General features: G+C 36.4%; 2 protein-coding genes across 8 annotated transcripts in view; one reads left to right on the plus strand and one right to left on the minus strand.

Moving 5' to 3' along the window:
- Positions 1-13,230, minus strand: part of ORC4 (origin recognition complex subunit 4) — a 34,128-nt gene extending 20,898 nt beyond the window's left edge. Inside the window, exons 1-7 of one of the 4 annotated variants that reach the window (XM_007422631.4) lie at positions 12,967-13,230; positions 12,066-12,109; positions 10,826-10,895; positions 5,445-5,521; positions 3,109-3,199; positions 1,667-1,742; positions 975-1,060 (exon numbers count right to left, since the gene is read on the minus strand). In XM_007422631.4, coding sequence (XP_007422693.1) covers positions 975-1,060; positions 1,667-1,742; positions 3,109-3,199; positions 5,445-5,521; positions 10,826-10,882 — 387 coding nt within the window. In that variant the 5' untranslated portion in view covers positions 10,883-10,895; positions 12,066-12,109; positions 12,967-13,230. Of the gene's footprint in view, positions 1-974; positions 1,061-1,666; positions 1,743-3,108; positions 3,200-5,444; positions 5,522-10,825; positions 10,896-12,065; positions 12,110-12,937 lie in introns of all 4 variants that reach the window. The other 3 variants (XM_025162960.2, XM_007422630.4, XM_007422632.4) reach the window with 3 other exon arrangements.
- A 175-nt stretch (positions 13,231-13,405) lies between these two features.
- MBD5 (methyl-CpG binding domain protein 5) overlaps positions 13,406-26,146 on the plus strand; it is a 157,977-nt gene continuing 145,236 nt past the window's right edge. For all 4 annotated transcript variants that reach the window (XM_088146532.1, XM_088146531.1, XM_088146533.1 and 1 more), the window contains exon 1: positions 13,406-13,918. The gene's annotated coding sequence lies outside the window, so the exon portion shown is untranslated. The remainder of the gene's footprint in view (positions 13,919-26,146) is intronic.

Consider the following 26,146-nt stretch of genomic DNA (forward strand, 5'->3'; position numbering starts at 1 on the left):
GCAGCTGCAGCTTCCCAGGACATGGCAAACAGCCCCAGTCATGCAGTTCTGGGGCTGCTTGCTGCCCTGCAAGGCAGAGTGCAGGGCAGCCAGAAGGACAGAGATGGGGGGGAGGTAGGTGGGTGGGGTGAATTGAAGGCAGTCCCTTACCTTGGAGGGACCAAGCCCAGAATGGCTTGGATTGGGGTGGATACTCACTTAACAACCTGCAATTCTCAGTTAACGACCACATCACTTAGCAATGGAAATTCCAGTCCCAATTGTGGTCATAAGTCAAGGACTACCTATACTACCTTGATTACTTACCTTATTTTTTATATCTCAAAGTTAAGACAGAAAATAATTTCACTTAATTTTCTGTCTTGACTTTGAGATATAAAAAAAAATAAGGTAAGTAGTCAAGATAGTACAGATAGTCATCAACTTAAGTAGTAAAGGCCAAACAAGGGAGTTGAGCTTCACCAGAAAGCAAAATCATAAAGGACTGGTCTAGGTGGCAAAATTCAAACTTGGATGCAAACTGACTTCATTTAAAATGTTCAGCGTACAATAGCTCCCCACTTTAACATATGCCACCCCTTACATTTTCTGAATTCTTGACAATCTTGGTTTTTCAGTTTTCAATATTTTCATGTGTTGGTGTTTGTTGTATGACATTAAAATGTTAGACAGAATTATTCAAATACTTATTTAAAACATCTACAAAAGCTGTCTTCCATATCCTACATGTATTGCTGAATATGCTTTTTGACCTTAATAGTCATCTATTTAATTCTTGGTTGATTCAGGTAAGACACACTCTTATTTCTATTTATTTTGTCCCCTTATCCAAAATTAGAACCAATAGCTAACTTATTATGCAAGCAATATCAAAATTATAATTATATTAAAAGTAACCTAGTACATTATTCTAGTATTCATACTGCAATATAGGGCTATATGCAATTCTAAATATAACTTATTGTTTTACTTACAAAAACTTTATCTCCAACCACATTCTCCAGATTTAGCTGTCTTGTAATCTCCTTCAAAGCAATTCTATCACTGGTCTGTAATAACCCTGTAAGATAAGAGAAAATACATTATTTTCTCTGTGCTTTATTTATCCTTATCAGCTTGATACACACTATCTTCAAACAGAGAAAAAACAAGTTATGTGCAACAGGCAAAGTAAAATTCAGAATTGCACTGACAAGAATTGGGTTTGCATGCTTCTTCTACATGTTTAGATCCAGCTTAGAGGAAAGCACCACATGAAATAATTGCACCTAAGTGTAAAGCATTTTCCCAATACTCTAAAGCAGTGTTCAAACAGAATGGTACAAACTGTAGGTTTCAACTGCCCATTCTAGCATCCCTCACTACTGACTCTATTGGTTGAAGCTACTGGGAATTATATTTCAGCAACATTTAGAGAGCTGCAAGTCTTGATTTAGATGTCAAAAATGTTGCCTCTAAAGCAACTAGTTCAGTTAACTAATCATACTTTTCATAAAGCTATCCTACTCTGAAATGGCAGTTAGAAAGCTTTATGTATTATTCTATCCCTGCTACCATAGATGGCAGTAGCAATACTTCTTTCTTACTACTTAACGCAGTGTCTAAATTTTTAGGCACAATTAGATCTTCCAGAAAACTAAGTTTAATAATCAAAAATATTACTTACCATTTAAATGAACCTGCAAGACGTTATCTCTTACTTGCTTTATTTCCAGAAGTTTTTTTAAGACGTGACAAATTAACTAGAAAAACATTAAATAATTCATCATTTATAGTAAAACAGAGTTGTATATGGATACTATACATTACATACTATCAGTATTTAGAAACAATTAAGGTTTTTTGGCACTATTTAGCAATAAAGATAATTATTATTGCCTTTTGGTTAGATCCCTGATTCTTTTACAAATGGGAGGTTCCTTTAGTTCCATGAAAGGACTGAAATTCATCATAGGCACCTACTGCAGGAAAAAGGGAAGCAATTATCACACACATTGCTTTGAAGACCAGATGTTTGGGGTCTGTAAATACAATATTCTCTTTTAAATTCCCTTCCCACTGAAGTTCCGCAACTTGAAGTCTACTTCAGATAGTTGGAAAACAGAATAGGAAAGGGTACACAGAGATAAACGACAGGAATCTGGAAAAATATCCTCTCTTCCTTCCCTTTGAAGAATCTTGCATGGAATCCAAATACTTTTTTTTTGATACCTCCACATATTTAGAGTAAAATTTATTCCTGGTTCTCAATAAAAGCCCATTTTAAAAGTATACCTATCATGTAGCATATTTAGTAGAGTGTTGTAAAGCATGACACCTGAAATATTGATGGCTTGACAGAAAAAGGACATATGAAGAAATCAGAGGAAACCACAATATTTGCTACAGTAATATCCACTGAAAATGAAAATTCCATACTCATATCAATAATATCTATGTACACTGGTGAAAGTTTTGGAGCCCTTTGTGAACAAAAACAGTAGAACGTTAGCTCTATTTGTTAATAAAGACATGACACAATACACTGTTTTGTGTGCCGTTTGTTTAATTTCTTTACTTATTACAGGAGTTATAAGCTCTAATTGCATTATAGGTTACAGTACTACAGGATTATGGATAATTCTAAAGGGTTCTTTCACCACCACTCATCTGCTTTGGGGGGAAAAGTAGCTTTGGTGAATTTTTTTATTATCTTATTTTGAAATGTTTGTAAGCCATCTTGTAAGAATTTGCTTATACACGTAAAAGTGAAATGTGAATGCCTAAGAGTAAATAAAAGCAGGTGAGGCAAAGAGCTATCAGTTTTAAAGAATAAGCATTTCATCCAATATTTCACCAATTGCCTTCTGCTCAGACTCTTCTTCGTATGCCTCTCACATCTATCTCTGAGAGTCACTGTAGCAAGTTTGGAGGAGTCTTCAGGGGGGGGGAAAGGTAAAATGTGATGAAAGAATCCATTCTGCAAATGAACACTATTCTATCAGTAGTTACATCACTCAACTTATAATTATAAGGAGGGAAAGCTAAGGCTTAATAAAGTTAAATACTCTGAATAACGAAATGACAATTATCTAATATACAAAACATAAACACATTTAAAAGTACTACCAGAGTCTTTCCTGACCCCCGTGGTCCAATAATAAGTACAGAATTGCTTTCACCATTAATAGCAGTATGTTTTAACAGCTCAAGTAAATGCCTATGGGAAAAGAAAGACATACATTTCAACTTCAGACAAGGGCATAACTTGGGAAATTTTCAGACACCAAAGTTCATCTCAGCTGAAAAACAAATTACCATTCAACTATTTTAAAGCATATAAATACCCAAATAACTAAATTTCAGCCAAGAAATACTTGAAAATTCCCAATAAAGCTACTAAATATATCAACATGATTTCCCATCATATGGCAAGATTATAACTCATATTCACCATATGGTTGACACAGTACTAATAACCGAAAAGAATAAAAACTCATAGTCACTGGGAAGGAGAATAGCTATATACCATCTATCCAGAGTGGAAAAAAGCTTCTTTTTCCAATTGTAGACAGAGAATATCCTTAGCTGGGTCTGACAAAAGGGTTCTTAATAAAATGGCAGCTACTCACTGAATAAGCTTTCAAATAATGCAATACTTGATCCAGGTCTGCTAAAGAAAGCTTCAGCCTAAGCTAATAGCACTTAAAAGGAAAGAATAAGGATGACGTTGCTCCTGTGCATGTGTCACTCAGTGCAGCATTAGAAGAAAAAGCTGCCAAGGAGCTGTCCTCCTAGGTAAGACAACTACCTAGGAAGCAGCAGAATTACTTGGAACAGCAATTAAGTTCCAGGTATTGAGCCACAGATGTCCATATATGGCAATACTTGCAGCTACAACTGTGCTGAGAGTTGCAGTAAGTTTAAACTGATGTTGGCCATGAATGCTGTGGTCTTGACCAGGCTGTTAATGACCTAGCAGAGTGCCACTAAGTTTTTGGGAATCAGTGGGTGATTGGGAGACCATGGGTCTTACTGGTCTTCTTGATCAAGAGCATCAAATCATTTTGAGAAACCAGTTTCAGAGAGCCCTTGATGTCATTTCATCTTACTCCTCCTAACACCTTAACCAGTAAACCTTGCTTCTTCAGCATCTCTCTAATAGAAAGGCTGAACATTAATCAAAATGGATATTAATTTATAAGGTATAATCAGACCACTTGGGTTGGGAACTGGCAGAGTGGGATCTCTGACTTTCATATGGGAATCTCCAAACACTGCATCCCAAGCCTACTGCAGCCATCCACAACTCCTGGGGAAAGACTATTTAGTAGTGCTGCCACTAGCTACTTTATTTCAGAGAAAATCCTTTCTAGAATAGTAATAATCTCCTTCCTGGATTTCCTTCCATAGCCTCTCCAGGCAGAAAGAGGTAGGATAACAAAAAGAACTGAACAACTATATTGAAAAAGACTGATTTCTGTCAGCTGTGTGCTCGCTCGCTTTCTCTTTCTTTCTTTCTTTCTTTCTTTCTTTCTTTCTTTCTTTCTTTCTTTCACTCACTCACTCACTCACTCACTCACTCACTCACTCACTCACTCACTCACTGCATCAAGTTGCACTGGCCCCTAGCTAGCTGTAAAATTTACTGATCCCCAACTAAGGTTCCTGTGGACTGAGGTTTCTTCTTACTTTGCCTCATCCAAAATACACAAAGGCAAAGGAAGATGGAGCTGGCCCCCACCTTTTGTAAAAAAATCCACCTGAGAAACCTTGCTTCTCATTGGTTGCTCAATGTTTGATTTTTCCAGGCTTTGGCTATCTCTTACCTAGATTGACAATTCAGTTTAGTTTGATTGGCAGTTCAGATTTAGGTTCTCTTTCATGTCTGAACCTCTTGGAATGGTGTTCCTTTCCACTCTAACAAGTGAAGTGTTCTATTAGACTGAGACAGCACAATGAGAACTGTTGTGATAATTCAAGAAAAGCAAAGTTTTCACCTGATGTCTTGAACAAGTGCCACCAGGAATGTTCCTTTTTTATGTTTTATCTTTTTAGTGTGTCTTTGAGAATTTACAAGGCAATATAATTAGATTCAGAACTACTTATCAGAAATGGGAGAATCCTTCTGGTTGCAAAAATGAATTAAATCTAAAGGAGGCTTTCCATTCTGGTAATTGGATATTTTAGTGAGCAGAAGAGCATTTTTGCTTATTTTCTTCTCCTTCAACCCCAGCAACATATCCTACATTAGAAAAAGCCATAGAGGGCTATAGGAAGAGAAAATAGGTAAATCACGTCCCTCTTCTCTACACAGCAGTATCACATTTGCAGCGATCTGCATTGTGAAACTCTACATCCAACCTAATTTTCGGAAGGACAGATCTCTGAAGGCTATAAAGTTCAAATCCCAGGACATTCATTATGAAACTCTCAAAAACAAACGAAAAGGTCTTTTTGCTTACTTATACTGATGCTCAAGTCCAAATAACTTTCCATTTGGATTCAGGTGACAGAATCTTTCACGTAATAGTTTTTGTACCTATAAATATTTAGACATATATTATTAAAAAACATATAATACTAACACACACAATTTTCTCCTTACCTTATGAGGCTTGCAAAGATGTTCAGACCATATTAAAAATACATGTTCAGAAAATAATATATTTTACTAGTACCTATAAAATAATATTTGTAAAGAGAAATATTTATAAGTCGCCAGGACTATGAGATAAAAGTACTGATCATTCTGAACATTAGATAATTTGAGAAGAATGGAAATATCATCACTCTTGACATTATTTTGTAAAACTTCACAGTGCTTTCACTAAAAAGCTAAACATAATTTTGCAAGAATTTATTCACGAGGATCAATGTGGGTTTTTACCTAAAAGAGTTAAAGGACAATCTTAGAAATATGTTGACATTTTGGAATATTTGGAGCAACATAATGAAAAACAAGCCGCATTGATTTTCTTAGATGCAGAAAAGGCCTTTGACAATTTGAACTGGGCTTTCTTGTTTAAAGTTTTAGAAGATATGAACTTTGGAGAGAATTTTATAAAATGAGTAAGATAGATTTACACTTCACAGAAAGCACAAATAATTGTTAATGGAGATCTTTGTGAGACAACTTCCTGCAAGCGCCATGATGAGCTGACGTCCTGCTTGTTAGCACAACAGGTTTGCGAGGGAAATTGCAGTTGGATGCTGGATCCAGACCAGCAAAATTTCTCTGGAAGAATGAGAAATCGTTGAGATTATCCACGTGGCTCTGGACAGCTGCCACTCATGACTAGGCTGCAGAAACTGCCATTCTGCAGTTGGCTTATGAGTGGAGTGGCTGGGAGTCAGGATTACATCAAGCTCACACTCACAAAGCAGCCTTTTATGGACATTAAACTTGACCAAGTCTCATTTTTAATCACTGTTTTGGATTATTAATTTTTTTTCTGTTTACTGGAGAGATTAAGACCCTTCAGACTGGCAAGGTTTTACTATATTCATCAGGTGAGTTTCTTCCTCCTTAGGGAAGGTGGTGTAAATTTGATTTTAAAAATTTTGAAAATCTATGATTTTTTGGACTATGCAGCAAAACAGCCCTTGGTATATGGATATTAGAAGGTAACAATGGATTAAGGGGCCAGAGAGATTTGGACTTATAGTTTTGAATTAATTAGAAGATATTTTCTCATGAGAAGATGGTGACTGTTTTGGCTTTTTTATGATAAGGAGACTGTTTTGGCTTTTTTTTTTACAATAAAGAGACCTTGAAGGTTGGACACTAGAGGGAGTTAGAGGATAAATAATATGGAGCAGAGATCTATATTGCAAACTTCTGAATATATCTCTATTAAGCTTCTTAACAGAATGGATCAATTGCTTTACAAATACAAAATACTTTAATGACCAAGTATAAAATATATACAAGGAATTTGTCTTCAGTGACGAACAGCAAGATCAACAGTGCGTTTGGATAGCAACAGAAAAATAATAAACAATAACACTACACAGTAAAATAACTTTTTCAAAAGGAGAAGCCACTGTCCAGCACATATCGAGTCATGTAGTGTTTAAAAGAGCAATGGCACAAGGGAAAAAACTATTCTGATATCTAGATGTTTTAACATATGGTGCTCTGTAGCACCATCCCGAAGGAAGAAGTTGGAACAGTTTACAAGTTGGACATAACATGTTGTAATGATGTTATAGACCAAGAACAAATTGCAATGTATGTCTATAAAATTACTTGGAAGGGGGACTTAAATGTAACACAAATGGAGTTGGTGGATGACTTATTCCCTAAAAGACATGTACAGATATCAAACCAGGAAACTGATTTCGATATTTTTTTTATTGCATATACAAAAGAGCTCTGTTAAGGTTTTGAAGGACTATATTACAAGTAACAAACAAAAGATAAACTCTACTTATTGTATATTCAAAAGAAACCTATCAAGGTTCTGAAAGATTTTTGCCTTGAAACACAGATGACCGGCAAACTACCCTTGGGACTCTCTTTGAAGGGGTTAAAGAGCATTTTTAAAAACTTTGGGAAGGAATACAAGGTCGGTTTCTTTGATCAGGGCTAAAAGAGGAAAATAGTTATATCTGGTTGCTCTTACTGGATTTTTGCTGAGAAAAAACGATTGACGAAGTATTTGGATTTTGTTTTTTTACTTAAGAGATTAGCTATGGGGAGAAGAGAGATTATGTTGTATTTAGAGATGGTGATAGGTTATTAAAATTGCCTTTACTTGCTGAGATGAAGGGGGAAATTGCTTCTTTTTCTTTTCTCTTTTCTTTCTTTTCCACACCCCTCCCTTTTTTTCTTTCTTTTGTATTTTTCTGTTGACATTTTTTGTATTTTGTATTTTTATTCTTTTCATTTATAATTCTTAATAAAATTATTTGAAAAAAACAACAACAAAGCCTTGTGAGATACAAAAAGGAACAAGACAGGGATGCCCACTCTCTCCTCTTTTATTTATTTTGGTTCTTGAAGTACTGAATAGAAATATAAGACAAGATGAGAGGATTGTGGAGTAAAGATTTAAAAAGGGACTTATAAGGGCTTTTACAAATGACTTGGTGTTGGTTTTTGAAGATCCTTGAAAGGGAACTGAAATATTAATGGGAAAACTAAAAGAATTTGGTGCATTAGCAGGTTTCAAGATCAACAGAAGACGAAGATGTTAATAAAAACATGAAAATAGAAGATCAAACAGAATTGATGAATAAAACACGTTTTAAGATTGAGAAGGAAGTAAAATATCTGGGTATCACTATGACAAATATGAATTGTATGTTAAGGATTAGGTCTGATTTGAGAGTATATTTTGCAGCTTGTTATTTGGTTTGGATGAAAGAGTGGATGCTGCTGAGAAATAGAAGGCTCTTGGAATTAGAAGAACAGAACCTGAGATTTGGGTGCCATGGATATTTGTGGCATAACAAAGTCAAGGTTAATGTGGATTTTAAAAATCGTTATGTTAGGCGTGCCATATTAATAATATGGAATAGATACAAACCCAGGTTGTGCCTGAAAACATCTTTGTGGCTCTCAGCACAAGAAGCATTTTACAGACAAGAAATAATAGACAAACACAAATGGCTAACTTATGAGATACTAGAACTCTGCCAACATGAATATAAAATAAAATCAAGAGAACTGGTGGCAGAGGGATATAGTTGTCAATGTTTTTCTTATCTACAGTTATTAGAAATATTTAAAATAGACAAAAGAGTTTATCGTTTTGAACATTGTAACACAGAGTTTGAAATAGAATTGTGTACAAATGAAGAACATATAGTTGCTAAAATGTATAAACTTTTATTGAAATTTGAAACAGAAGAACAAGTGAAAGAATGTATGATAAAGTGGGCTAAAATTTTGGTTATAATATAGATGGAACAATGGGAAAATATGTGGTTAAAAGGATTGAAATTTACATAGTAATCTTAAGAATTTTTTATAAAATGATGTATCATTGGTATATGTCACCAGAGAAATTGTCTAGAACAGCAGTCCCAAACCTTTTTGGCACCAGGGACCAGTTTCGTGGAAGACAAGTTTTCCATAGACCGGGGGAGAATGGTGGTTTTGGGATGATTCAAGCACATTACATTTATTGTGCACTTTATTTCTATTATTATTTCCATTATTATAATTATTATTTCTATTATTATTTTGGTGGGAGGAAATGCTGGCGGTGCTTTGCGCGGGAATAGGAATCGGTTGCCGGTCAGGACTTGTCCAGGCAGTCTCCGAAGAATTGGACACGATTGAACAGATAAAAAAAAAAAAAAAGCTTGTGGGCTTACCAAAACTGTGACTGAGACAAGTACGCAGTGTGGGAAAGAGGCGCAGACAACAGTGGTAAATAAAATAATGGGCGGGCCACAGGCGGAGTAAAATAAGTGTCAGATTCTGAGCATGCAACTTAGATCCCTTGCACGTGCAGTTCACAGTAGGGTTCGCGCTCCTATGAGAATCTAATACCACTGCTGATCTGATAGGAGGTAGAGCTCAGGCGGTAACGCGAGCGATGGAGAGCAGCTGTTTTTGCCCACCGCTCACCTCCTGCTCTGCGGCCTGGTTCCTAACAGGCCACGGACTGGTACCAGTCTGCGGCCCGGGGGTTGGGGACCCCTGGTCTAGAATGTATAGAGGCACTTCGAATTTATGTTGGAAATGTGAAGAAGGGACATCTTATCATGCTTGGTGGACACATAAAAAAGCTAGAAAATTTTGGATTCAAATACACACACTGATTCAGAGGATTTTAAAGATAAATATACAATTGAGACCAGAGGCTTTTCTTTTGGGATTGATGGATAAACAGTTGGAAAAAAGTCACAGAACTCTGTTTTTGTATATAACTGCAGCGAGATTGTATGCATAAAAGTGGAAAGATCTGGCATTACCCACAATGGAGGAATGGTTGGTGAAGATGGAACTTCAAAGAGACTTTCTTAGCTGTAAATGGTTAAGACATGGACAGATGGGCTAATTTTCTCTGGGCTGTTCTGAGAGCCAGAGGATTATAAACCTTAATTAAGACAATGCAAAACATCTCCATGCCTCAACTCCCCCTCACTTCCAAAAAAAAAGAATACTAGTAGAAGTTTCTCCCAGGTGAGATTAGAGAAACAATTGGAAAAGGTGGTTCTAGGCATAAAAAGCATAATAGGAGAAAAACAGCACTTTCAATTGCATCTGGAAACTCACTGGCAACCAGTGTAAAGCACATATAATTAGTGTAATGTGAACTGTCACATTCTGGACCAAGTGCAAGTTCCAAGTGATTTAATCTGGAAACTCACTGGCAACCAGTGTAAAGCACATATAATTAGTGTAATGTGGACTGTCACATTCTGGACCAAGTGCAAGTTCCAAGTGATTTTCAAAGGAAGCTCACTGTAATGTCCCATACAGTAGCTCAGAGGGCAGATGTCACTATAGCAAAGTCCTTCCGTTCCAGGTAGGGTTGTAACTGGCATATCAACCAGAGTTAGGCACAAGGGCCTCTGATTATGACTGCTACCAGCCCTTCCAGTAGTAGTCATGAATTCAGAAGGACTCCCAAGTCATGGATTTGCCTCCTTCAGATATATCACTGGAGCTAACAGACAGCAACTCCATCCTGCTTGAGTTCAATTTCAGAATGTTTTCTTGCATCCAGACTCTAACAGCTTCCAGACACTTTTGCATCCAGCTTCATATTCCTAACAAAATCCCTTGTGCAGATAAATAGTGCACAGTAACTATAAGGACAAATCACTGAATTATAAATATTTTCCCTTGTATTTAAAAAGAAATTGTAAGAATGGTAATACTAACCTCTGAAATGCATTCCCCATTTGTAAAGCTATCTTTCTTCAATTTCCGTTTGCTCATTTTAACTCACATTCTAAAAGGAGAAAATATTTTATATTACAGAAAGTAATTGCATATGTTGAAAGTAATTCTTACTCCCCACTTCTTTGTTTAACCTAGAGCAGCAAAAATAGACTTATAAAATAAAATTTAGAAAATTGTAGTGTTAGACACACATAATGCCATTTAGCATTCAATGAGACAAACAGCAATAACTGTAAGTCATTAAATGTTACACACATTATTCAGTTTAAAAATTCAGTTGTAAAAAAGAAGCTTCACATCCTAACCTCCCTTCAATAATCTGAATTCTCTTCAAAAACTAACTTCTCTTTATTCCCAAAATCACATGTCTCTTGAAAATCTAATCCTGAAGGGTGTGAGGCCCTTGGTTGTTATATATGTGAGTGTAATCTATAAGTGCGTATACAGTGGTACAACAGAGTGACTCCGGGAAGTGAACAATAGATAAAAGCATAAAAACAAAAGTAAAAACAATAACTTAAGTATCTGTAAGAAAGAAACATAATAATTAAATATACACATAAAGAGTATAATATGACCAACCCACCTAATAAACCTTTGGATGGGTGGGGGACTCTGACCAACCTCACACACCAGGCTCAATTAACATACTGGCCCCAGTGCCTGAATAACAAGCCAGGTCTTCAAGGTGCAATGGAAAGCCAACAGGGTTGAGGCCATTGAAATCTTGGTGGCAGGTGCCATGACAGTTACTCACAGGAGGACATGAAAGGTTACTCAGAGGCTGTTGAGAGGATCTGGACGCTTGCTGCCAATAGCTCATATACATGTATGTACCAGAAAATGCTTAAGTAGCCAAGTTTCTTAGAAGACTATGGAAGTCTTCTTCTTTATTCTATACTGATAATTCTTCATAATATTTGTACATTTACTACCATCTTTGAATTATCTTTTTACCTTTGTAGACCTGCTAGAAAGATTCAATGTCTGGATATATGTTTTAGATTATACTTTTTGTTCAACACAGCCTTATCTGTTTGGCATACTGAGACTTGTAGTATAGAGTTCATTTTCAAAAGTAACACAGATGGAACTTATCACATAGACACACACATATATAACTTGTAGTGGCCCTGGTCCCCTGATCCTATTTTTGTTTTTGTAACATACAAGGGCAGCATATTTATATACCAAAATGTGAAAATGAACTTTCACCTACCTCAGCAATTCTGGTGCAGGTTTTTATGCCTTTTGTTCATAAAGCTTATGAAAAAGTGGAGCAGAAATGTTTAAAAAATGTAAACTCTGGAAAGCTATTTCTTTCATACGATACTATTTCACTGTTAGCTACTTATGCTGTGGAGACTGCTTTGAGACGGAACTCAACTAAATTGTTATGTCAATTGCCCTGCTATTCCATGTGCAGAAATCTAGTATCAGTAGATAGTAGAAATCTAGTATTTGTCAGCTTTCATCACCCACAGAAGACCAGTCATAACTTACATCTATTTTTACAGTAAAAATAACAGCAGAGCCGGGGACTGAACGGACCACGTGACTGCCGGATGTTAGCAGCTCCCTGTTCTGAAGAGTTCAACAAATGACCGTCCCAGCTACAATCATCAGAGTCAGTGAAACTGCTTTGCAAGTGGGCTTGGCACCCTAAAATTGTCAAGTTCCTTCCACCTAAAACTATATACGTGCAAGATCAAGTAAGTCGCTTATCAAACATCTACGAGAGGAGGGCAGATAAACTGGAGCTGGAAATGAGGGCAACTGCCGGCTGTTCTTCGGTGTATCTGTGATCTTGGAGATAACATACATCCCTCATAACGGGAGATCTCTAATCGTCTCAATCTCCATGAATGGGCCCTTTCTAAAAGCCTATATTCGGGGTGATCCTATCCTGAGGAAGCGAACTCTCGGATTCAGTTACAGTATGTCCCTCAGAAGGAACACCAAGGAGGAAAGCCGCCTGCTCTCTCTCTCTCAGGCAGAACAGAAGTCGCCCCAAAGGCATCCTTGAGTTGCCTCGGAGCCGTGATCCCAGTTTGCCATTCTCAGAAATTCCATTAATAAAAGGGAACCCACCGCCCAGGCTATGCGGATTCTCGACTCACCGCCGCCCTTCTCCATTCAGCTTCCTTGCGTTCCCTCTTCTGGGCCCAACCACAGACGGCCCAAACTTTCCCTGCGAGAGTCGTTACTCCTCGGCCAACGGCTCAAGCCTCCCAGCAACCACCACCACGCACGCACGCGCCTACCATGTGACCATGCTAGCAAATACGCACGCGCGCAACAACACTTCTACACCCGTATACAAGACTGCCTCTGTCGCGGGCCTTTTCAAGGTTCTCTTCCCCCTCGCCTCCACCCACACACCTACTTCCGCTTTACGCTCTGATTTCCCCGCCTATCACTTCCGCCCCCCTTTCTTCCATCTTTGCGGAATCTTTTTCCGGGTTCGCTCTAGGCGCGGGGCCTTGTGGGAGGAAACTTTTCCCTCCCCCTCCTTTAACCCAGCAAGCTCCCCTGGGGCGCATGCGCAGTGACAGCCTCCCATCTTTCTCCCAGCCAGAGCCAGAGCCTCAGCAGCAGCAGCAGCTGATGATGAAGAAGAGAGGGAAGGGGGAGACTGGGGGGACCTTTTATTTATATTGTTAAAGGGACAGAGCACTAATTCCACCTTGAATTGGTTTGCGGGGGGGGTTAGCTCCGAGAAGATTGAGTTTCTCCCCCACCCCCAGCCTAGCTAGAGGATCCCAGAGAGACCTAGTGAGAGAAGGAGAGTTTCTTCCCCCGCTTTGGCCGTCAGACGAGAGAGAAAAGAGACCCAAAGCCTCTTAGCAACACGGCTCCGTCTCCTCTACTACTGTTACTGCTGCTGCTGCTGCTGCTGCTATTTGGCCCTGGCTGAAGACACCTCACCACACACACACACACGAGCAGCAGCCACCAATTCACCAGCTCCCCCCATCCCCCTGCTCTCCCCTCCTCCCCCTTTATTACCCTTTGTGTGTGTCTCTTTCTCCACTGCTCCAGGAAAGGAAATAAAAGTGGGGTGCAGCCAAGGTAAGCTTGTCTCTATATGGAAAAGGGAGGTAAGGCAAGCAATGCTTTCTCCGACCCCACAATTTCACTCCGAGGCGAAGCGATCTGGATAGTGGGAGGGTGTTTGTTTTCTTGATATTCTCTCTCTCTCCCTCTCTCGTTTTCTTTTCTGTTTCTACTTTTGAGGCAGAATCAGTTCGTGTGTTGGTGAAAAAAGTAGTCGCTTGATTTCTGTTTTATTTTTAGCAAACACAGATTGAAAGGTGCTGGGGCAGTTGTTCCATTTTAAGTAATATATAAGGCATATCTCTGTTCATTTTTTGCTCCCAGTTGTGTGCAGTGAAGCCTTTCATTACAGGTTTTGCCCTTGCATATTTATTGCTTACAATGAAACCCAAACTGCCATAGATTTTTAGCTTTATGCTTTGTGGGTGATGTTTTGATGCAGGTAGATAGAAAAGTCCTTCCAACTGCTATTCACAGGTTTGTAGAAGGATTTATGAGCATTTACTGTTGGTGGTCTTGAGAAGTTGTATCCAGACTATGTAATAGCAAATGGATTAAATTTGTTACCTGAATAATTTGCTTTGAATTAGTATTGAAATATTTTGCTTCGAATGGCAGCAGTATGAAATCAGAGTACATTAATTCTTGAAACTCTTTCTGCCACAGTTACAGTTATTAAGTTATGACACTTCTGAAGCCCAGGTTCTTTTTTATGGTTACTTATAAGCAAACTAACATTACATCTATTTATCATGTTTTGAGAGTTATTAATGGATCAGCATCTAAGGACTTAATATAGAATTTACTCTCAATATTATTTATAACGTTACATCAAGCGTTCTTCTGCTAAGGATTCATTTGTTTGGTTAAAGTAGTTAATACTCAAAGATCCTTATTTAGAGAGACTGCTACCTATCCAATGTTGAGAATCCTACCTCAATCCTACATTGTGTTTATTTATATTTATGTATTTATATTTATGTATTTATAAATCTCATTGAAGGCATATATTATTTGAGGGTCTTTTAGATTAAATTTATTACAATGCAAAGTTCAGATTTAATTTGAAGTTGGAGAAGTAGAAAAACTTTAAACACATCCAGTTCCAGTTCATACTCCTATAGCTTGGTCAGTTCTGTTGTGGAGTTACTGTTTTTTTAAAACATTTTTGTTAAAGTAAGAGAATATTGTGCTGTTGATTTATTAAAGCCTTCAAGGTGTATTTGAACTGTGATATGTGCACAGATGGCCTGTGTATTTCAGTAGGCCTAGGGAATCTAACCAAGTAACCTGCAGCTTGGTATGTGCTGCTTCCTTGCTTTATCATTTGAAATAAAAACAATGCTTGCTATAGGAATGCTTTCTCTGATAACACGAATATATTGATAAAAGTGCCTTTTCTAACCTAGTTATCAATATGGACAAATATTTTTTGAACAAGTCGGATGCTTGGTGAAAAACCCTACTTGGAACTTCAGTTGGACACACATATTGTAGAAAAGGGTGAACTGTACTTTTGAAGAATTGTTTATATTCAGTTCTTAGAATGTAGTAACAAGTAAATTGCTTTTGGAGAAAAAAATATTTGTGTAATATAGTTGGAATACAAGAAGTTAAGCTGTTTTTTTAGGCCAGTTGGGCACTTTTAGGTAAAAGTTCTGGGATATCATTTTTTTAAAAAAAATCATCAACATTGTTGTGAGGGTTACATTTTTCTTTCTCTTGAGGTACATATGGAAATCTCAATTTAGCTCATAAGAGTAACTTCAGGTAATACTCTGATAAGTTCTATCTGTGTCCAAGTAGGTTACATGAATGAATGCTGTTCATATACACAGGGACTTATTTTCAGTTCTTAACTGAATAGTTAATATTTAATACAACTTTTTCTGAAAATTAAAGTAATGTTAATATTAACTATTCAGTCAGTTAAGTACTAAATTCTATAGATTCATATTAATTTGTAGTATATTCATATTTTTATTAGCAAGCAACTAATTTTTAACATCTAAGTTTTAACCAAATCTATGTTTACTTAAAATAAACTTGAGTGGATTTATGATCAGTATCAAACATACTGCAATCCTATATAATATTTCAGAATAAGCCTCTCTGAACTGAATTTGCTCATTGAGCGCTGAATTTGCTCTGAAATTATTATGCATAAAATGTGACTGCAAGATAAACTTTTATAAATAATAATTCCTGTTTTAATTGTGAGCTGTTAACTGGATTTCTTCATTCAAAACAATATATTTCATTATAGATAGGCCTTTATTTCAGAGCATTGTCATTTTTTAACAAAGTAGGCCTTTGTAAATTCTTAGCATTTTAAGGTTAAGTTGTATACTTCCTTCAGAGGTTGTAGTGCAAAACATACAGGAATTAATATTTTGAAAGGTGATTCTTTGTAATAATGTACAGAATGTTCCAAATTTGAAACATTTTGATCTAGGAAACCCTGTTTTGAGCACAAAGCATAGTTTTGACTTGAAAATAGCTCCCATAGTCTTATTCCAGTGCTGTTTTGACCATTCAGGAAGTGTTTGAGTTTGAAACAAGGGTGTCAGAACACTTCTGGTAAGATCAGAACACCCCATTTTGAACTCCTTGAATCCACATCTTGTAATTATAGAATACAAAAGTATATTGTAGTATGAAAACTGCAGCAACTTTAGAACATATTTTCAGAAAAATGTTTCCGGATTCAACCCCTGGCAGTTTCAACTAGACCTGAATAAAGTTCTTTTGGGGAAAATGGTCTACCTTTGTATGGACCTTTTGGAAGTAAAAAGAAGTAAAGATGGAATTTAAAAACCATTTCAAGCTTTATCTCTACAGTACAGTTTGAATTATTTTAGAATAATATATACTTTTAGAATAAGATACTGGACAGCCAGTTTGATGTGGTGATTAAGATGTTAGTCTAAGAGCAGGGAGATTCCTGTTCTAGTCTACCCTCAGCCATGAAAACTCAGTTGGTGACTTTGGGCCACTCTGAAACCAATCTACCTCACAAGGTTGTTGTTGGGGGGAAAACAGGAAGAGAGACTGCTCTGTATGCCTCCTGGAGTTCCTGAATGAAAGATTCCATATAAATCTAATCAATAAATAAGTAATCATCATACATGTAGCTTTGAAATATTTCATGGAGATCACTTATTTGATTTACAGTTCCTGAACTGTACAGTCCAAGTTAGTTTGACATGACTACAATTCCATAGGTCTAGTTCATAAAATGTTTTCTTGCTTGGAAGCTTTCCTGCAGATGGAAGGCTGGCATCAATATAACCAAAACATGTCTCAGTTTGATCAATAATGCTTGGCCACTGGAAGATGGGTGAGTTCTACCCTTTGTATATTTAATCAGGAACAAGATCCATTCAGTTAAGTTAATATGAATGGTATGCGGTGGTTCAGATTACACAGGCATTTGTTTTCTGTGTCAGAAAAAGAAGAAGAAAAAAAGAAAGAAGTTATTTTTCAAATCACAATCAGGTTCATGCTAAACTATCAGTATATTTTTCTATAATATCAACATCTATACTGTTGCATTACTTCTGCTAGTACCATAGTTGTCATCCAAACATCTCTCTACAGTTGCAGCCAACATTGAGAGCAGGCTATTAGTTTATTGAATATAGGCCTGGTTTTTCTGTGAATCAACTCTTTTGGGGAGAGACCTTGAGAATAGAACTATCCTAACAGATTCTCAACTCCCACCTAATTGTAAATTTTAAGTCCCTGTGAGTGTTTGGCAGTCTTAAAGGTTATTATTTTGGTAGAAAGTTTTAATTATTCACATAGATTGCTATGTGAACTTCAGTAACCTTCTGAAACATACGATACAGCTATGTAATAGAAAATGAATAGCAGCCATTACAAATGGAATTGTTCTTAAGTCTACTGATGTTATTGTTTCAGTAACATCAGCATTTCTGATACTTGTTTTGGGATGGTATTATGAATAATAATGTTATTGACATATAAACATAATACTGGCAATTTACCCTTCTACTAAGTAATGTAGTTACAGAGTTACTAAGAGCGCTTCATATGTTACATTCCAGTCATTTCAGTGAGCATCTGACAGTTGAAGATGACTTGCTCCTTTTAAGAGAAGCTAAGGGAAATGCTCCATTACACTGAGCAAGGAGGCCTGACAGGAGTTCTATCCAAGGCCATAGTATAGATCCCCAAGTCATATTTCTGTCAGGACTCTAGTGTGATGTTGTATTACAAAACCTATGCAAGGGATTTCTTCCAAAAAGATAGGAAGACCTGAGCTGACCTATTTTTAGCAGCAAGCCCTGTTATTTCAGTGCACCCAATTTATGGATTTCTTGACCATAAAAATAACTTTCTTACATTTTGACTGTCTTAGTATGTAGAGTTAGTTAATAAGTGCATTAAGTTGTGTCTTTAATTTCATGTTGGTTTTTCAACACTGTTTTCCATATATCATTCCTTGTTTAGAATTTGTTTTTAAAATATTCTGAACAAATACAGGTTACAGAAATAAATGCCAAAGCATTTAGGTATACTTCAAGTTCCTCTGAAAGAAAAAAATCAATTAAGAGGTCTCCCTCTTTTGTTGAGCTAATTTAGCCTATTCTTCCTAACCTTGGAAACAAATTTAAACAGAACTGTTTCATCAGTGCATATTTTGACTTTTGTGCATTGTCAAATTCCTCTGCACACATACAAGGCAAAGAAATTTCCCACCTGAACTGATCACACAGAAACAGTTTAGTTTACTCCGCCCATGCTTTTTCAATAACAGTCAGCAATATCTGAACTAGGTGTTTCTTGGCTTAATTTCTCATGTCTTCTGTAGGTTCTTGCTGGCATTAGTAGCTCAGATACATAAAGGGCATTTACCTCTACTGTCTTCAGCAATGGGTCCTAGTCAGGTTTTCTTTTCTATAGAAAGCCCAAAGACTTTAGACAGTGTGTCAGGTGCCTTTAACATTGCAGGTTCTTGGAAGCTCCTTTCAGCCATCTCAGGCATTGACATCAGCATTTTAGATTTGATATAAAACCTAAGCAGCTTTTTCTTTTGGAATGAAACATATACTGACTTTTCTGCAGTTGTTACAAACAGACAGGTATATTGAGTGGATGAGTTTAACTTTTGGACATTACAGTATTGATCTGTATGCAAAGCTATGCTGGTATGTACTTCTTTCAGCTCTACCTTCTTGTTATTAAGCTCAGTCTGCAGTAAGATCCAAGATTTGTTTAAACTCCCATATCTATTCTCATGTTTTAGTAGTTGTGCAACTAGCTCAGAAAGCTTCTTTGATGGAATTTGGGTCTAGTAGTACTTGCTAATAAAATATCTGAAGTGAACTAATCCTGATTGACAGGAAAAGGCTCAGCATAGCAAAAACTGCCCTATTCTGCTCTTATATAGCATCAGATCATTTGATAATTGATAACAAAAATGTATATTTTCCCTTTCTTAGAGATGTAAATTCCAAGATACAGGTAGTCCTCGACTTATGACCACAATTGGGACCAGAATTTCAATCACTAACAATGTGATCTTTAAATGAGTCATGCCCGATTTTATGACCTTTTTTGCCATGGTCATTAAGCGAATCATTTGGTCGCTAAGGGAATCATGTCATTAAACAAATCTGGTTTCCTCCATTGACTATGCTTGTTGCCAGCCCCCTGAGAAGGTCGCAAATGGCGATCACATGACCCCAGGACACTGCAACCATCTAAATACATGCCAGTTGCCAAGCACCTGAATTTTGATCATGTGACTGTGAGGACATTGCAATGGTCATAAGTGCGAGGACCAGTCATAAGTCACTTTTTTCCAGTGCCATCGTAACTTTGAACGGTCAGTAAACAAATGGCCGTAAGCCAAAGACTACCTGTATCTGAAGAATAGAGCAAAGAAGCTCAGGTTCTGAATATTTTGTAAACCTTTCATCTAACATCCTATGATACAAGAGCAACCAGTCCTGATGGATTGTGTTTTGAAGGGTTTTTTTTTTCCCTGACTAAACAGCTGTAATCTTCTGGTATTCTAGTACTAGCAAATTAAACTCAATGGCATATACTTTTATTAAAATTACATTGAGAGTCAGTTTTGTATCTGACCCTAGGCTTGCTAAAATAGTAATGAAAAAAGAAGTCATGGGGCAAGAATTAGAAGGGGTTGTTACTTGTGAGTTATGAATGAGTTGCTTACAGGTACAGGTTATATATAGATTATTACAATGAAATATAGTTATCTGTTATTGAAACAGTTGTGTAAAATTTCATGTATGAAAAGTTCATATGTGTAGATTTTTTGTTCCATTGCTTTTTTCTTTCTTTTCTGCTTAGCTATTATATTTTTTCTTCTGTTTTATTAAACAAATAAAGACTTTTAAATATATATATATAAATTGGGGATAGGACAGATTGACGAGGTGAATTCCTAACTGAGTATTTAAAAATAGAAGGATATAAGCAGAGTACAAGAGTTAAGAGGTCCAGTAGTAGAAAAAAAGCTGCAAGGGAGAAATAGTGAAATCAGTTGAATAGACAATACAGTCAAACATGTTAGAGAAGTGAAGAAAAGAAGGTATAAGAAGACATACTTAATAAATGAGAACATTTCACAGTCAATAACAGAAGTTTAACTAAAGTATAAGAGAGCAAAGTAAAGAGAAATAGCACTATCAGGCTAATTCACAGTACAGAATTGAGAGAAAATGGAATAACCTAGTAACAATTAATATAAAATTACTGTCACTCCTGCTCATTGACATATCCTGCTGACTTCTTCCAGGTTAAGAATAAAATTTGCAAGTAGCCAGAGCTATGCTGTCTCTCTCTACAAGAGGATGATATTGGCAGACACAGGGAACCTAAAGGTTTGCTGAAGTACAAAAAATGGTTGAATGTGGTCAACAGACATGAGACAAAATTGTTCAGAAAATGGGCCTGGTGGAATGGATTTTTCTGGAAGTGTATATGACAGCTGGCTGGAATCTCAGATTTAAGTAAATAAGATTTTGAAGTCCAACTTTCTGTTTCCAACAATTGGCATCCAGATATCACTGAAAACTCACTAATAGGATGTGAAAACAATGACAGTACACTTGCCTTTTTTCCTCTGGGTTTGCTTAGTGGAATTTATATTCATTTTGTTCTTAAGTAATAGTCGTCAGCAAAACTATTTTCATTGTATTTGTCTAATTCTTGCTTCTACAGCATCCAAATCTGGACATCTGTGAACTCAACTGGGGAAAACTGATGGAGCATAAGTGTGTTTCTACCCATTTACATTTACATTTACTCTTATGAATATGAATAACTGGCAGTGGGAATGTGTTACGTTATTAGCATTCAGTGGATTATTCTGGACAGTACAGAATTACCATAAGTACTAGTTCTCAAATATGTATGATAGCATTTGGAGAAAATGAAATAAATGTTCTGTCAAGAAATGTGGCTTCTCTTTCATTATTGAAAGGATTTTGAGGAAGGTACATATTTTCCAAGTTGTTCCATACTGCTTATGAGCAATAGCATTATCACATTTTACAACAATGAATTTCCCAAATTAAATATTTTGAGTATTTCTTTTTTGCTAATTCTAAACTTTCTGCTTATAAATTTTATCTGAGAATTCCAAAGTCTTGTCAGAGAAAAGAGAAAAAATATTTACCTAAACTCTCTGACCATTTCATAAACATCTGAGACAAAATTAACACAGTGATCATTCTTCTCATTTTATAAGTTTAAAATTTTTTTGCTTCTTTCTTGTCAATTGTCCAACTCCCTGATTCTTTTAGGGATTTTTTCATGTAATTTTTCCAGTTGTACAGCATCCTTTCTAGAATGGAGCAAATAGTACTATTTGTAATGTCACAAAGAATAGCTACATGATAAATTAATGTAATACCATTTTAGTACTTTACTGTTGTCTGTTTCTTCCCTAAAAATTCCTTGACTGAATTGGTAATTGTCAGTTCCATATTTAGCACAATCCCAAGATCGCTTTCCTAGGCAGTCATAATCTGAAACGTGAAACATGGGAACCTTCTTTAAAAAAGAGCCACATTTTACTTATTCAGATAAATAAGGAGTAATTTTATTTCCATTTATTTACCATGTAAAGTTTTCCCATTTCCAGTGGTAGCTTATTTAATATTGTATCAAATGTGTCTGCTAAAATGTGATTTATTCAAAGGTTTATCTTTTTTGAAAATGGGATTCTGTGGTTTATTACATACAAAGATTTTTAAAATGCTGTGCAACTAACAAATATTTGTTGCATTAACTTAACCAGATATGCCTTCAAATAGTTATTCATACCTGTCTTCCTTGAAATATTAGAACATGCAAAGTATAAACTATAGTTAGACTGTTTTTAAATTAAACAGTTGTCTATGAGAAAACCAAGTGCTTTTGCTTGTTGGTTGCTTCACTCAGTTACCCTGTATTGACAAATACAAAGTTGTTGCTTTTAAATGCTTAAAAACTGAACCAACTTTTCTTCAAGATTCAGAGAAAACCATTATAGTTGAATGTGTACTTTAAAAATTAGCACAAGTAAAAATTGCTAGCAATTTTCTTTTTTCCAAATTTACTTAGACGAGGCATAAGAAAGATACAGATTTATCATTTCCCTTAATCTGTATGTGCCTGAAAGCATGCATAGGCCATGCTTGAAAATCTGCCTCAATGGGTATTAGGTTGGTGAAGACTCAGAATTTCCTACTGAGGCAGGCCCGAAGGGCTCCATCTTAGCTTAAATTTAGGCATGCTATGAAGTATTTTTTCCCCACTTGGCTTATGTTTTTATATTCTATTCTGCAAATTGTTTTTAAGTTTTATTTTATTTAAAATGGTAGAGCTCTTAGAAGCCAGTGCAAAAATATCTTTAATATTGACTTTTTAAAAAAGAGCTCAGAGTCTAGTACTTCTCAGAACAGCCACTACACTCAAAGTAAAGATATACCTCTGGTTTAAACTCAGCTCAGAGCAGTAGGGGAACATATGATCTAGCAAATCCATGAACTTTATTATTTCTTAAATAAAATCCTATGGTGGTTAGGAACTTCCTGCAATGAATTAATTTTCCTTGGTATAGTAAATCTCTGCAGAGGTTTCCCAGCAATTCAAATCAGAACTGTACTTTCATAAAAATATAAGGGGGTATGATATCTCAGGTTGGATTGATCTAGTCTAGCTTCTGTTTCAGCAATGTATAACCAGAAACCTATGGAAAGGCCATAAGAAGGACAAATTTGCAAAATAACCTCTTCCTTTTCATGTTCCCTAGCAACAGGTATTGAGCACATACTATCATCTGTAGCCATCATATTTGTTAGCCATTAATAGTGGTATCTTTCATATATTTGCTAACTGGCTTTTAAAGCAGTCTAACTTGGTAGCATTCACAAAATCTTGTGATGGTGAAGCCCATAATTTAATTATATGTGCCATAAAATATTGCTTTAATATGTCCTGAATGTATCAATATTTAGGGTTGTTGTTTGTTGTCATCATTGTTTTGAACAACCCTGGGATCTAGGATTATTTGAAAGAAGGAAAAGTCTATATTAAGTCTATATTTACACAGTTTGTATAATTTTGTACAACACTCTCATGTCCTTATTTGCCTGTTTCATAGCTGAAAAGTCACAGATGTAGCTCTTTCTTAAAAGGGAGTTCCATCCCCTCATCCTTTGGTTTCTTTTTCTGTGCATTTTCCACCTCTATAATATTCACTTTTTGAGGTGCAGTGACCAATATTGTACATTGTATCCTGAATCTGTGATAAAACATGGACTTTGCCTTTTCACAGGGGTGGCATGGTGAGCTCACATTTTCATTCAGTTATTCACTGGTATTAGAATGTGTGGGTTTTTTTAAGTGTTTCAATATCTTTGGTACTTATACTAGATTCATGAACCAACTGTGGTTTTGTAAGCTCCTCCTATCCACACATTATTTTGAGGCATTTTGTTTAACTCTTTAAATCTGCTGAGATGCTTCACCATATAATTTCAATACAGAAGCATCCATTACCTTCAAAACCAAAAACAAATGGTGAAGGACAGAAATGCATTCATAGCACTACATCAAGCTTCACACTAGGCTTGGCTGTAAATCTCGGCTCTCCGGGTATTGGCTTCTTTGGCAAAAGACTCACAGATTCAACCGTGCTAGATTAATCTCTTTATTGCAGACAAGAATGAAGCCATATGCACACAGAAGATTTGCCTTCTGCAATGTATAGAAACCGGAGCCTATATCAACCTTGCACTCATGGGTATAAATTCTAGGTCTTTTCCTCCCACTTTCATCAGTCAGTGGACACTTAATTCTTCTCTAGATGGCCTTTGAATGCACCTGATACAGGTTGGCATAATAGTTCTTTCTAGCCTGGGAACAGCTCGTTCCTGCCTTGCAGTTTTGTTCCTTACATTAATAGGTAATAGTGTTTCATAATGTGAGACTTCTATTCTTTTTATTTTATTTTTTTCCCCTTTTGGATACTGTATAGTTCCTGTCTTGTGCCATGCTAGCTCCAGATTTTAGAGATCTCTGAGCTAAGTTCCCTTTCAGGTACGCTTACTTGTCGTACCTACATACATGGTAAAAAAGTCAAGTGCACAAAAAATTAAGTTATCCCAAAATAATAGTAAATTTAGAGGCCATAAAACTCCAGGCTTGCAAATTGTGATTCATGAAGAATCCTGCACAAGCTTGTTGCCTCAGCTTCATTGCAGCAACGAGGGTTGCTTGTGGCTACCACTAGCATGGACTGAGTGGGAGCTCCTGAGAGAGGGGCCTTTTGCCTGGGACAGTAGGCGGGCAGTTTTTTTCTGGCCTTGCAGTTGCAGACACCCTGATCCAGATAAGGCCCAGCTAGAGAAAGGTTTGGGTGTGACCCCAGAGCCTCCTGTGCAAGAAGAAGTGGCCCTTTCCTCCCTCCAAAAAAGGGTTAATATCTATTGAGTTTTGGACTGTACAAGGTCTGTAATCATTATTAACTTTATACACATTTCAGTTATTAAAGTAATAACCATCAAAGTTTAAGTAAGTTCAGAATACATCCAGAGAAGAAGGAAAGGACAGGGGGAAATAAAAGAGAGGGCATTATCAAAATGCTTTTTGTATAATGCTTTTCTCTTCTTTTTTTTTCTTTTTTATAAAACTGTTCTGTCATGACAATATCAAATATCCCCCGCCCCAAAAATTAAATGCTTACAATATATTGGTTGCAATTATCAGTTATTGGTGACCTGCAAGTTTATATAATAATCTGTAAGCATGTATGTGCAGAGCCAGTTTGGTGTAGTGGTTAAGGGATCAGGTTGGAAACCAGTCCTGCCTTAGGCAGGAAGCCAGCTGGGTGACCTTGGGCAGGTCACTTCTTTCAGCCCTAGGAAGGAGGCAATGGCAAACCACTTCTGAAAAATGCTGCCAAGAAAACTTAGGGGATAGTCTCCAGGAGTCAAAAATGACTTGAAGGTACAACTTTTAAGCATGTATGTGACATACTATGATAATTTTTAGTTTCTATATTTTAATATGTACATATTTTAACATGTTGCTATTACATGTATTTGCAGTTTACTCATATACTCGTATTGAGCCAAACAAATTTATTCTTGATTTGAGAAAAGCTGCACAAAGCATTTTTTTTCTGCACACATATCAGATGTTAGAGGGAGCATTGTCTCTGACTAAGTTAACCTCTGCATTGCCATTATCACAATTGTACATTAACTTCATTTGCCGCTTCCCTTTGGCTTTAACATGTATTAGCCAAAAGGAGAAAGCAAGACTGGTGGATATTATTGATACATATTGCTGAGAAAGTAGGCTAGATGAACAGAAAGAACAGAGTCTCTCTCAAAGGATTTCAGCAAGCACCCAGCTATGTTAACCCTTGGGGCAGTGCTTCACAGCATTGGGAATTCCATTTTTCCCCCTTTAAATGATAAATAAGCAGTGCTAATTTTACTTTTATGTTTTTTATAGCAAAAATTAATTTGTTAAAGGGAGAGAACTTTTGGGGTGGGATTTCTTTCACCAATTTGGAAAAATGCTATTAGATCAGATGGCATACGCGGGGGGGGGGGAGGAGAAAGTAAACAAAATTATGGAAAAAATTAAAAACTCAAACATCACAACATTATAATTATAATTATAATATATATAGGGCAGATACAAAATATATAAGCATGCACATATATTAAAGTTCAACATAAGCATTTC

The sequence above is a fragment of the Python bivittatus genome, unplaced genomic scaffold (assembly GCF_059951505.1).
Source record: "Python bivittatus isolate LINGU-HERP-01145 unplaced genomic scaffold, Pbiv_v1 ctg000480_np1212, whole genome shotgun sequence".
Classification (NCBI taxonomy): Eukaryota; Metazoa; Chordata; class Lepidosauria; order Squamata; family Pythonidae; genus Python; species Python bivittatus.